This window comes from Lactuca virosa, chromosome 8 (genome assembly GCF_052849685.1).
Source record: "Lactuca virosa cultivar CGN04683 chromosome 8, Lactuca_virosa_CGN04683_v6, whole genome shotgun sequence".
Lineage (NCBI taxonomy): Eukaryota > Viridiplantae > Streptophyta > Magnoliopsida > Asterales > Asteraceae > Lactuca > Lactuca virosa.
Window position 1 is genome coordinate 17,728,893 of NC_136433.1, and position 12,313 is coordinate 17,741,205.

General features: G+C 32.9%; 2 protein-coding genes across 4 annotated transcripts; one reads left to right on the forward strand and one right to left on the reverse strand.

The window, feature by feature from the left end:
* Positions 1 to 5,609: 5,609 nt before the first annotated feature.
* LOC145129709 (GCN5-related N-acetyltransferase 8-like) lies at positions 5,610 to 6,588 on the forward strand. The gene has a single exon (XM_079064490.1). The coding sequence runs from the start codon at positions 5,696 to 5,698 to the stop codon at positions 6,419 to 6,421; it is 726 nt and encodes a 241-aa protein (XP_078920616.1). The 5' UTR covers positions 5,610 to 5,695; the 3' UTR covers positions 6,422 to 6,588.
* A 138-nt stretch (positions 6,589 to 6,726) lies between these two features.
* LOC145129707 (adenosine kinase 2-like) lies at positions 6,727 to 9,196 on the reverse strand. Of its 3 annotated transcripts, none has more exons than XM_079064487.1 (11): positions 9,077 to 9,196; positions 8,672 to 8,725; positions 8,427 to 8,473; positions 8,295 to 8,326; positions 8,097 to 8,198; positions 7,839 to 7,983; positions 7,665 to 7,762; positions 7,515 to 7,585; positions 7,362 to 7,428; positions 7,079 to 7,262; positions 6,727 to 7,000 (listed from the first exon to the last, which is right to left on the reverse strand). In XM_079064487.1, exons 1-11 carry the CDS (start codon positions 9,160 to 9,162, stop codon positions 6,858 to 6,860), a joined length of 1,029 nt encoding a protein of 342 aa, XP_078920613.1. In that variant the 5' UTR covers positions 9,163 to 9,196; the 3' UTR covers positions 6,727 to 6,857. The 3 variants fall into 3 exon arrangements, with proteins under 3 accessions (XP_078920613.1, XP_078920614.1, XP_078920615.1); XM_079064488.1 differs by having other exon boundaries at positions 8,995 to 9,192; XM_079064489.1 differs by lacking the exon at positions 9,077 to 9,196 and adding an exon at positions 8,873 to 8,985.
* Positions 9,197 to 12,313: the final 3,117 nt, after the last annotated feature.

Here is a 12,313-nt window from a genome sequence, read left to right on the forward strand (position 1 = left end):
TATATGTTGTAACTTTAATTATGGGCTAAAATTCCCTTTGCTTTCACTTGGATAATGAAACCTTGAAAATATGATTTGATTTATATTATTCGGATATTAATTGTTATTTATTTTATCATGCATATTTGATCATTTATTTTTATACGTTGAATTTTTGTAATTAATTTTCCTATAACTAAGTTAATATTTTTAAAGGATCAATTTAAATATATTATCTTGAATCATAAATTTTTCATGACCATTGATATTTATGACTAGTGATGGACAAAATCCTAGGATTAGGTAAAATAAAATACTAAAAATTTAACATGTATATTTTGTATCGTATGACCAACTTACGATTCTTATTAGTTTTACGACCACTAAAATTAATAGTTTGATCAAATGTTTGCATGATACGAATTAATTATTGTTAATAAAATTGTTAATTGCATGACCATTGTTTTTAATTATTTTTATTATCAAAACGGTAAAAAATTAGATCATGATTTTTAACCAATTTTAGAAATCGGTAAATAACTAATAATATCCATTGCACTTAATATAAATCATTCATTACTAAAAGGTGGAATTAAATCTAAGTGAAAGCATCCTTATCATTCTTGATTCTTAAAAACCAATTCTTGTTCTATATTTGTTTTTACACTTTAATCGTTAAAATTCTCATTATTTGTCTCGTTACTAAAAATTCCCCCAAGTTTCTTATCTTTTAAGTTAATTAGCGACAAATAGTCTAAACGTAAATCATACTCGTTTCCCCAAGTGTTCGACATCCGTTCTTACCATTGCTATATTACAATTACAATTAGGTACACTTGCCTAAGTCGTGTAGTAAATTCTAGCATCGGTAATTTCGACCTTATAAATTTAAGACTAGAGTGAATTTTACACATCAAAAGCATAAATGATTATTCATTATTTGTTAAAAATAAAGACAGTACTATTGTTATTCTGCTTGTATATGTTGATGATATTGTTATAACAGGAAATTGTGAGGTTGAAATTACTAAAGTAAAAGATTTTTTTAAATCTAAATACTTGATTAAAGATTTAGGGAAACTAAAGTTTTTTTTGGGTATTGAGGTTTTTGATAAGATTGATGGAATTTGTTTAACCCAACGTAAATATTGCTTGTAATTAATTCATGAGTTTGGAAAATTAGCTTGTAAACCGGTTAAAACTCCTTTAGATTTAAATCTTAATATTTATGGAAAAGGGATAGATGAGAAGGATGTTTTACCGAGTAATATAACAGAGTATCAAAAACTTATAGGGAAACTGATCTATTTAACTATAACTAGACCTGATATATCTTTTACTGTTCAAACTCTCAGTCAATTTATGCATTCTCCAAGAAAATCTCATTTGGATGTTGCTATGCGTGTGTTAAGGTATCTAAAACAAAGTCCTGATAGATGTATTAGTTTTTTAAAAAATCAAAGATCTTCTTTGTGTGCATATGTGGATGCTGATTGGGCTAAGTGTATCTCTTCTAGAAGGTCAGTTACCGGCTATTGTGTGTATTTTGGAGATTCATTAATTTCTTGGAAAAGTAAGAAACAAGATACGGTTTCTAGATCCTCTACTGAGTCTGAATACAGGGCTTTGGCTTCAGTTACTTGTGAGATTATGTGGATTCTAAAACTTTATTATGATTTGGGAGTTAAAGATTTGTTTCCAGTAAATGTTTTCTGTGATAATGAATCTGCTATTAAATTAGCTCTTAATCCTGTTTTTCATGAAAAAACTAAACACTTTGAAGTTGATGTTCATTTTGTTAGAGATAGGGTTTCAAAAGGAATTGTTAAAATTGTTAAAATAAGTTCAGAACTTCAAAGGGCTGATATTTTTACTAAAGCTTTGTCTTCAAAGCAACATGTTTTTTTGTGCTCTGAATTGGGGTTGTATGATCCGTTCAATATTGATTAGATTCTTTCTCAATGTTTATCATGAGAGGGGGTGTTAAAAGTATGTATTTATGAGCAAGATTAACATTGAAGAAGAGTTTCTCTATTGGGTTGAAATTGTAAATATGAAGAAAGGTAATAAAGAGAGTTTAGGAGATTTTAGTATTGGGTGTATTGTGTATTGTTTTAATAAGTGCAGGTACTGGGGCTCGTTTATCTGAAAGTAGGAAAGCACGCGGATCCTTGATACTGGGTTTGGGTTGGTTATATCTCGGGTTTGGTTTATGGGTTGAACCGGAAGTATAAATGCATCTCAGCTGTGTTAGAGTGGATCAGATCAATGTTCAGCTTACACACACTCACTATAGTCTCTATGATCTTTTGTCTTCGTCTTCTTCAGATTAGGGTTTTGATCGAATCTAGAGTTCTTTGTTCTAGTTAGTTTTTGTTCAACAAAACTCTGTAATTGTTCTTGTGTTATTCTGTTTGAGTGTGAGTGTTATGTAGTGAGTTTTAAGTTGTAAGTTCTTGAAAACCAACTGGATCTTGTTTTTGTTAATAAAAGATCTGTTGATGTTGTGATTAGATCTGTTGATTGTGTTTTTATCAATTACAAAGATAAAACAGAAAAAATCAACAAAAGTTAAAAGGCTACAATATGATTATCCATCCACCGGAAATGAATAAGTAAACAAACCAAGGAAATGAAAGTCAAGGATAGTATATTATAAGTGGGTACTGTGAAACATATAACACACACACACACACAAACATATCCTATGTACACACATAGTATTTGACTGTTAAGTAAGACTTTTACCTCTTTGAGTACTTGGTTGGCCAATCATGTAATATGGTAATTGAAATCTCGTTTCGAGTCTCTATTTTGTTTATTTGTTAAATCATCTTATTCCAAGACATAGAATGTCTTAAAGGGCTCACAGGAATCAAGCAAGGACCTACTTGTATGCAATCACACAAATTTTTTTATTTAATATTCATATATATATATATATATATATATATATATATATATATATATATAGATTTCTAACATTTTATATGAAAAAATTTAATGAGGTTAATTTTTTAGAAGTCGAGTAACTTAAAAGTAGAGCATATCGGAATGGTCTGCTGATTGAATTCCATTTGACATCCTAAAAGTAAACCAATAGTTGGGTGTTAACTGTAGAAGCAGTAAAGTTAATTTTGATATTTTCTTGTAGTTTAATACTTACAACTCTATCAACTCTTGCAAATGCTTTGTCCCAACCACTATTTCACCTTCAAAAATTGTGCATAGTAATACACTATTCAAACATATCATATTTATCAATATAAATCTAGATTTTTTTCCAATAAATTTAACTTTATATTATCTAACTTACGTTTCGGTGATCCTGACAAGAACATTCGAGCTGCAACTCACCCAAGCCTAGTGAACAGAGAGACACATGGATCACCAAACCATGAAGAAGAAAAAAAATTAAATAGCTTAATTGTGCTTAGTTTCATATAAATGGAAGATAGTTTTACCTCTTGTTCCATTTCATTTTCATATAAGAAGATAAAAGCATCCTCATTATATAAAAGTAAATTATTCAATTACGTATGCTTACAACAAATAAGTTATATGGGGATATAAATAAGAATGTAAATACTATTTAGGCATACCAATTTATTTTCTTAGGCCTAAAATATGACACAAATTATTCAACAGATGAAGAAATATAAATCAACTATTCAAAGGTTAAATCACGGGAGTAACAAACATTTGATGATGATTTACCAGTAACGGATATGAATTTCGATTTTGAATCAAAGTATCAAACTACCAAAAGGATCAGTAGGACGAATGGGATATCAATAATTAATACCTTCTTGCTTGAAGAGAATCGCCTTTTGTTGCATAACCGTTGAAGTTAGCAGAGCGAAGAGCATCTACGACGACATCTTCTGGTGATTGTCTTTTTTGCACATTGAAACGGTGCACGAAATAGAGATGAAGATAAAAGATCGAACAACCTTCCCATCAGTAGACTATAACTCTGCTTTTTTAGGGTTAGGTTCATGAAGACTTGCAAGCAACCGGTGATAGTGTTCTTGACAGTAGACGACGATGAAATAGGGGTGGCGAAAAGAGGGAGAGAGAGAGAGAAAGAGAGAGAGAGAAAGCACCGTCATTCTCCTTAAATTGAAAACAGATGCGTTGCTTTCGCCTTCAAATTGAAATTGAAATATGAGGCTAAATTGGAAATTAGTAAATTAGTCATAAATATATGCATAAATTGAGGAGATATTCAGGGGAACAGTTTAGAAAAATCAAAAAAGATAGATACATGGGTTGAGCGAGAAAACAATTGATAAGATATCTGTAGAGGTAATGAGCGGGAAAACAAAATTATGGTGAACAAAAAGTGGACACGTGGCACAAAGGAAGTGTAAAATAATAACAAGTGGCACCTTAGAGAGGTTTTTATTATATATATATATATATATATATATATATATATATATATATATATATATATACTAACTTAGTAAATTTTAATATGAATATTAATGTGTGATTATTCATATATATGTTGATGAATAATGTCATAAAATTGTATATTCAAAATTCATAGCAGAATAATAACATATAGTGGTGTTCTTACGTTACTTACTGTTCTCATTTGAACCGCCTATATATATATATATATATATATATATATATATATATATATATATATATATATATATATATATATATATATATATATATATATATATATATATATATATATATATATATATATATATATCAGTGTTGTAAAAATTTCGACTAGGTTCCGTTTAATCTCCGACTAATCCCTAGGCGCTACTCGACCGACTAGAGGGCGCCTGACGATTAATCACTGCATACACAATGAGTGAAACAGTAGAACCCAATGAAATTTTAACATTGTGAATAAGTTATATCTCAATAGAAACTATTTTAGGTTTGATTAGTGTTGTTTTAATCATAATAACCTATTTTGTTATGATATTAGTGATATTTACGAACTTTGATATGATGTTAGTCATATTTAATTTTTTAAACTTTCAACAAATTTGCAATTAATGGTCCCCGATAAATCACCGCCTAGCCGATTAATCCTTTAAACCCAGTTTACCGACTAACTAACGTCGAACGATTTTTACAACCTTTATATATATATATATATATATATATATATATATATATATATATATATATATATATATATATATATATATACCGTCTTTAGCAAACAAAAAAAAAACAAAAATACGATTTTTTATTATGACAGTTAATTCAGAAAAATATGTTAAAGTTGGGTGACTTAAATATATTTTCATGATAATTTTTTAAACCAACAAATTGGAGACTGAGATGATCGTTCTTAAACTGGCAAAACCTATAATTATTATTTCTTTTTATTTGTTATTTCCCAATAAATTTACAAGTAAAAACTTTAATTCGTTTCTCAAAGTACACATGAACAGACAAAAGTAAAAATAAAAGTGTTGATAAGTTGCTTTATTTTATATGCTAAAATTATATGTCAAATTTGAATTTTTGAAGTTTTAACTTTTTTAAATGAATATCTTTTAAAATGGTTTAAAAGAAGAAAAAGACAAAACTACCCTTGTATTGTATCTCGGCACCATCTTCCCCATGAGTCCATGACGTTATATAGGACCACATACACTCTCGACCCCTATCCAAACGCCACTGATTCTTGAGAAACGTAGAAAACCGCCGACGTTAACCAACTGAGAGAAAAATGGCCGCCGCAGCACCACCACCACTCCCAATCACCACCCCTGAGCTCAACATGGATCTCCCGACTAGCCACCCACTCTTCACCAGGATCCGCCTCGCAACTAGACTCGACGTCCCGGTTATCCACAAAATGATCTACCAAATGGCAGTATTCGAACGCCTCACCGACCTATGCTCCGCCACCGAACCCTCCCTCTCCACCACTCTCTTCTCCAAAGACAACCCCTTCGAATCCTTCACCGTATTCCTCATCGAAGCTTCCACAAAACCGTTTCCTTCCTCCTCCATCGCCCACCACCCCAAATTCACACCCATCCACAAAACCCTAAATCTCGATTACCCGATCTCCGATCCCGAATCGGAAGTCTTCAAGTCATCGACGATGGAGGAAGGAGTGATCGTAGCTGGATTCGTTCTGTTCTTCCCTAATTACTCGTCGTTTCTGGCGAAACCAGGGTTCTACATAGAAGATCTGTTTGTGAGGGAGAGTTATCGGAGGAAGGGGTTGGGGAAGATGCTGTTGTCGGCGGTGGCTAGACAAGCTGTGGCGATGGGGTACGGGAGGGTGGAGTGGGTTGTGCTGGATTGGAATATGAATGCGATAAAGTTCTACGAGGAAATGGGAGCTACTGTTATGCAGGAATGGAGGGTTTGTAGGCTCACTGGTGATGCTCTTCAAGGTTATGCTACTGCTTCTGGTACCAACATCGATCTTGATTTGATCTGATTTTATTAGTTCTTAGCGTTTTCTCGATGTTTGGAGGTAGAGAGATAGATGGAATTAGGGTTTTCTAGGAATTGGGATTATGTGAATTGTCTTATTTGCCCCCTTTCCTCAATGTTTCAACTTTAGTTACGGAGATATGTGGTGCTTGTTCTGTTGTCTTTCTCCAACATTGGAACCGATTTCTTGCTTTAACTATATAAAAAAAAATTACATTACTCGAAAATAGTACAAAACTTGTGACATGGAGTTATGATCTAAATAGTTAAGAAAATAGAATGTATAGTGAATTGAATATATTGAAGGAGTTAGAAGTGATTATTGATTGAATAGCTTATCACTATCAGCATTCAACAAGAGAATACCATCATATCTTATTACTCTAATGGAAAATGTGCAAACTCTACACATTAAAAGACTAAATAATGCGATCAAAAGTTTAACTAAAATTGGGTTTTTGTGGGTATGTGCAGCCTGATCTTTGTATAATCACATTGGATGCATAACAACCAGCTCTCACACATTCCTTTATCTGTTTCTTCTGAACCAATTGAGACAAAAATCCCCCAACAAATGCATCACCTGATAATGTTAAAAAATGATCTTAAAACACTTGCATACAAATAATTCAGACAAAATACTTAAATCTACAAGACAAACCTGCTCCATTTGTATCAACCAGTTTCTCCTTAGGCAACAACTCCACAGGATATTTTTCAATTCTTCCATCTTCAGCAACAATGACAGGATTGCCCCCTTGAGTAATCACAGTAATCCTCTTGTAAGTTCCTGATGCTTTACGCCACTTGGAAATCTTAATAGCAATCTCTTCAACATCATCTGTCTGAAAAGTGAAAAGTGAAAACAGAACAATTTTAAAGATTATTATATATAATATATCCAAGCTTAAGGTTTTTAAATAAATCATATACTTAATACTTACATTCCATCCATGAATCTTTGAAAACATTCTTGCTTCAGTTTCATTTCCAAAAACATAATCCACATACCTGAATTTTTTTTATTTTTTTTGTAAAGATACAATAAAGACGAATAGTATGAATAAAAAAAAAAGACTGATAATGATTAGACTAACAGTAATGCGTTATCTTGAGCATCCTTGAAGAATTCACAGATGAATGGTGCAGAGAGGTTCATTATAAACACCTACAAAGATTAAAAACATGGCACATGAAAAAGAAAGAAAATTCAGATTGAGATTGAAAGGAGTGTTTGGTGATTTTACCTTGTTGGTTACAGTGGCATGTTGAGCTACAAGCTGAACTGATTCAGGTGACACAGTGAGGAAAAAACCAGCAATGTAAATGTATTTGGCCTTTTCAACTGTCTCCAAAATCCAAATTGGTTATGTTGTTGATAATGAAAAGGAAAAGTCAAAATTCAGGTCAAGATTTAATACCCAGTGCCCAAATTTCTGGTCTTTTTAAGTGGTCCAATTTATAGCATTTGGCTGCTGACAAATTGGCAACAAGAGACCTTCCATTGCCAACAACACAAACAGCACAAGTACCAGTTGTTGCAGCTTCATCTTCATAATAGTGCACCTGATACCATCATCATCATCATCATCATCATTATATTCAGCCATTGATGGAGGAAAAAGAAATACAAAACACTCTAAAGTGTATGCAAAAAGAAGAAGATTGTTAGTTGTTACATTAACTCCAGAAAGTTTTGAGTTCTTTTTCATCTCCTCCCCATACTTATCCTTTCCGATGCTACCAATAAAACTTGTTGCACCTGGTATTTGAAGCATCCACTGAATACCAGAAGAAAAATGGTAAAAAAAGTGTTGCATTTTTTTATTTTTTTATAAGATAATTGGGATGAAAATTTGAAGGTATTGTATCTTTACCTGGGCAACTCGGATGGTATTCTGAGTGGATCCTGTAATGATATGTTAGAAATTAATCCAATAACAAATCTAAAAGATGAAATCTGAAATATGAAATATGTGATGTAGGTTTCTTGAAAGGTGTGAAGTCACCTCCAGCAATGTACTCTACGTTGTATTTTGAACATATTTCATCATACCTGGAAAGAAATTAACAAGAATTAATCAGAGTAAGACCATAAATCTGAACAAATAATGCAGAGTTTACAATGGATAATGAAATACTGGAGTCATCTGTTTTTGAAAAACAGTAGCAAAATATAGTAATTACAATGCAATAAGATAAAAATATACAACGAAAAATGTCAAATGCTTAATAATAAGAATCGTCGTCTTACATAGGCAAGTGCTTGTCTTCGGCAAGGATAGCATTGTTTGGATTCAGGCCATATCTGAAATTTCAGAGAAACAGACAATTAGCAAGGTTGATGAATCGAATTCATATGCATTGGAATTGTCCATATCTTCATCAATCGCGTTTATGTGAGAATTGGAGATGTTTTATAAGGTTGATTTCAATCTTATTTGGATTCACCTACCGAAAATTCCATAATTTCGTATCTTAGCTGTGTAGCTGCTTGATTAAAATATATAGTCTCTTAATGAAGAACCCTAAATTTTTAGAATTGAAAATCGGAAGAAACAACATGAAAAACCGCACCTACTTGCGAAACAGATCAAATTAGAAGCTGTTTTAAAGTTATTTGAGCAAAAAAATTGCAGGTGTAGAGCGATATATGTACTTTGTGAGGAAATCTTGGTCAACTATGGCTGAAATGTCGAGAAGAGGGTTTCCCATGCCCAATATGATTCCTTCATATTCTGCCATATTAGTTATTTCACTCAGCAATTCGGTAATCCAAAGATCACGAACAAGTGTAACGAGGCATAGGTTTCAGTTTTCAGTATATTCTTAGGTAAATTACAAATTTTGTCCCTAAACTTTTGAGTTTTTGCACATAGTTTTTAACTTCTGATTTCTTATGTAATATCAATCTAGCCCTATAAATTTTTTCTCTTTATATTTAAGAAAAAATGTCACTATAACCCTACAATGTTTTCAGAATTGATCTAATCAGTCCCTAAACTTAATTGTTGGCTTTATAGGGAGATAAAATGTATGTTGACCTGTTTTTGTTCTCACTTATAACCAGCTCCATATGCACGTAAGCACGTGAAGCTACCTTGTCATTCCCAATAAAATATATATCTTAAAGAAAATCATCCCCAATAAAATTGATTTGGCTTCCATCGCTATGGCTTTCTACTTTCATGTTCCAATACATTTCATTGACCAGATAAAGCCACACCCCATTGAAAATTAAATCGGCGCTTCAATTTCTTTCAAGTACCGTACTAGAGTTCTTGAAATTGTCATCTGTGAAGCTATATAGGAAGCATTGAAACCACACCTAATCCTCGATTTAGTTCACGAATATCCAATTTTACATTCGCTCCAAAGCCTTTTGTAAAGTTAATAGAAAGTATATAACAGAAAAGTAAGTTGCATAAACTCACACCACTTTTATTACGAAGAAACTAATACAAAATTCCAATCTACTTGTGTTTACAAGATCTATATATATATATATATATATATATATATATATATATATATACACACATACACACACACACACACACACACACACACACACACACACACACACACCAATCTAGACACATTAGCATATAACTAGGTAACAAACTTGTAAACACCTAAAACTTTCCTTTTTACTGCATTCCTTATTGCTCAAGGAAATACTAGGAATCTAGAATAACTTGGACAACATTCCAAGTTACTTGGACACCACTCCAAACCATCAACTTCTGGACCAAGACACACCTTCCAGCCACACCGACGACAGTTCGCCAACAATCACCCCCTGAATGTTTGAGTCGAGGGTAATTCTTGCACACCAAGTAACAATCTCATCTATATGAACCTTATCCAAGCTAAGGCCTTCGTAAGTGGATCTGCTCGTTGCTTGTCTCCTGAAATATGTCCAACTGTTACTTGCTCGTTTTCAACACGCTCTCGAATGAAGTGGAATCGAGTGTGGATGTGTTTGCTTCTTCCATGAAAGACATGATTCTTTGACAGTGCAATTGCTGATTTGTAGTCTATGCAAATCAGCACCTTCTGTTTCTTCATTCCTTTCAACTCAGCTAACAACTCCCTTAACCAAACTGCCTGACACGCAGTTGCAGTAGTTGCCATGAACTCAGTTTCACTTGAGGAGAAAAGCTATTGTATATTGCTTCTAGGAGCAGCAACTGATAAGTGAGTCACCAAGGTAGAAAACATGTCCTGTTGTACTTCTTCCATCGTCAACATCAACATTGTGACTGCTATCACTGTAACCTAACAAGCTCATATTTTTACTTCGTTTATGTATTATCCTAAAAGATGTTGTACCACACAAGTAACAAAGAATTTGCTTAATAACACGTGCATGAGATTCTCTTGGACTTTGCATATAACTGCTAACTACTCCAACCGAATATGCTACATCGAGACGAATGTGTAAGAGATATTGTAAGCAACCCACTAGTTTTCGATAATGGTTAGCTTCAACTTCAGGCTCATCTCCAGCTTTAGATAATTTTAGTCCTGGCTCCATAGGAAATTGAGTTGAATTACAGTCTTCCATACCAGCTTCTTTCAGAATTTTCATGGCATAATTCTCTTTCTTTACCTTTACATAACCGTTTTCTTGCAATACTTCAATACCCAAGTAGCAAGTTAGTTCACCAAGGTCTGACATCTCAAATTGCAATGCCATTAATTTCTTGAATTGGTTTATGAACTCTAGACTTGTTCCCGTCACGAATAAATCATCTACATAAACCGCAACAATTATATATTCTCCATTTGAAACTTTTCCATAAACCGATTTTTCTTGCATGCATCGTTGAAAACCCATATTTTTCAACATATTATTGAGCTCCAAATTCCAAGCTCTTGGATATTGTCGAAGACCGTATAAAACTTTTGCTAATTTGTAGACTTTCGTTTCTTCACCTTGCTTAACGAAACCTTCCAGTTGGATAACGTACACTTCTTATTTTAAGTCACCATATAAGAATTCCATTTTTACGTCCAAGTGATGTATCTTCCATCCATTCCCTTCTGCGAGAGCAATCAATAGTCTTATTGTCTTGAATCGAGCTACCAACACGGATACTTCATCAAAATCAATACCTTGCTCTTATACATAGTCTTTAGCCACTAGACACGCTTTGTACCTTGTAAGGTAATCCACTCGTATTTCTTTTAATTTTATACAACCATCTTAACCCGATAGGTGTCACACCCCGAAACCGTGATGGCGGAAACGTTCCGGGGTGGAGGACGTTATGCGTAGTATCACAACATATGTATAGCAAGCATAGTAAACACAACCAAACATTGAATACAAATATGAAAAGTGTTTACATCATTTTGAAACTTGTTTTAAATACATCAAAAGTATGTATAATATAGAAAACATGACTCTTATTGCTCCGACTTCACCGAATTCCTGGAAGTACATGTCTACTAATTCCCTGAGAATACAAGCAGTTTTGAAAGAATATCAGCATAAAGATGGTCAGTTCATAAGCATTTAGTTTTAGAGATAAATGTTCTTTGATTCTTTGAAAAGTGTTCCTCAAGAAAATCTTATATTTTCTTATGAAAGGTAGCGTTGAAAGAGTATCAATTAGTAGAAGATAAACCATCAGTTTTAGAAAACATGTTGTCCGCCCTAGAGGTAGAGATGCCAGTTTTGAAATCCCTGAATACTATCAGTATATATAAAAGTAGTTTTATTACTCAAAATAAAACAAATGAAGGGTAGAGTCCGTAAACAAAGTTAGTTTATACTTATTTGCGAGTCGTATAACCATACTTGATATGACCGAGAGACCTTTATAACGTTCTTCAGGCGTTAAGCTAAATGACATTTGTTCACCACAGGCGTGCCCGCCTAACTGTA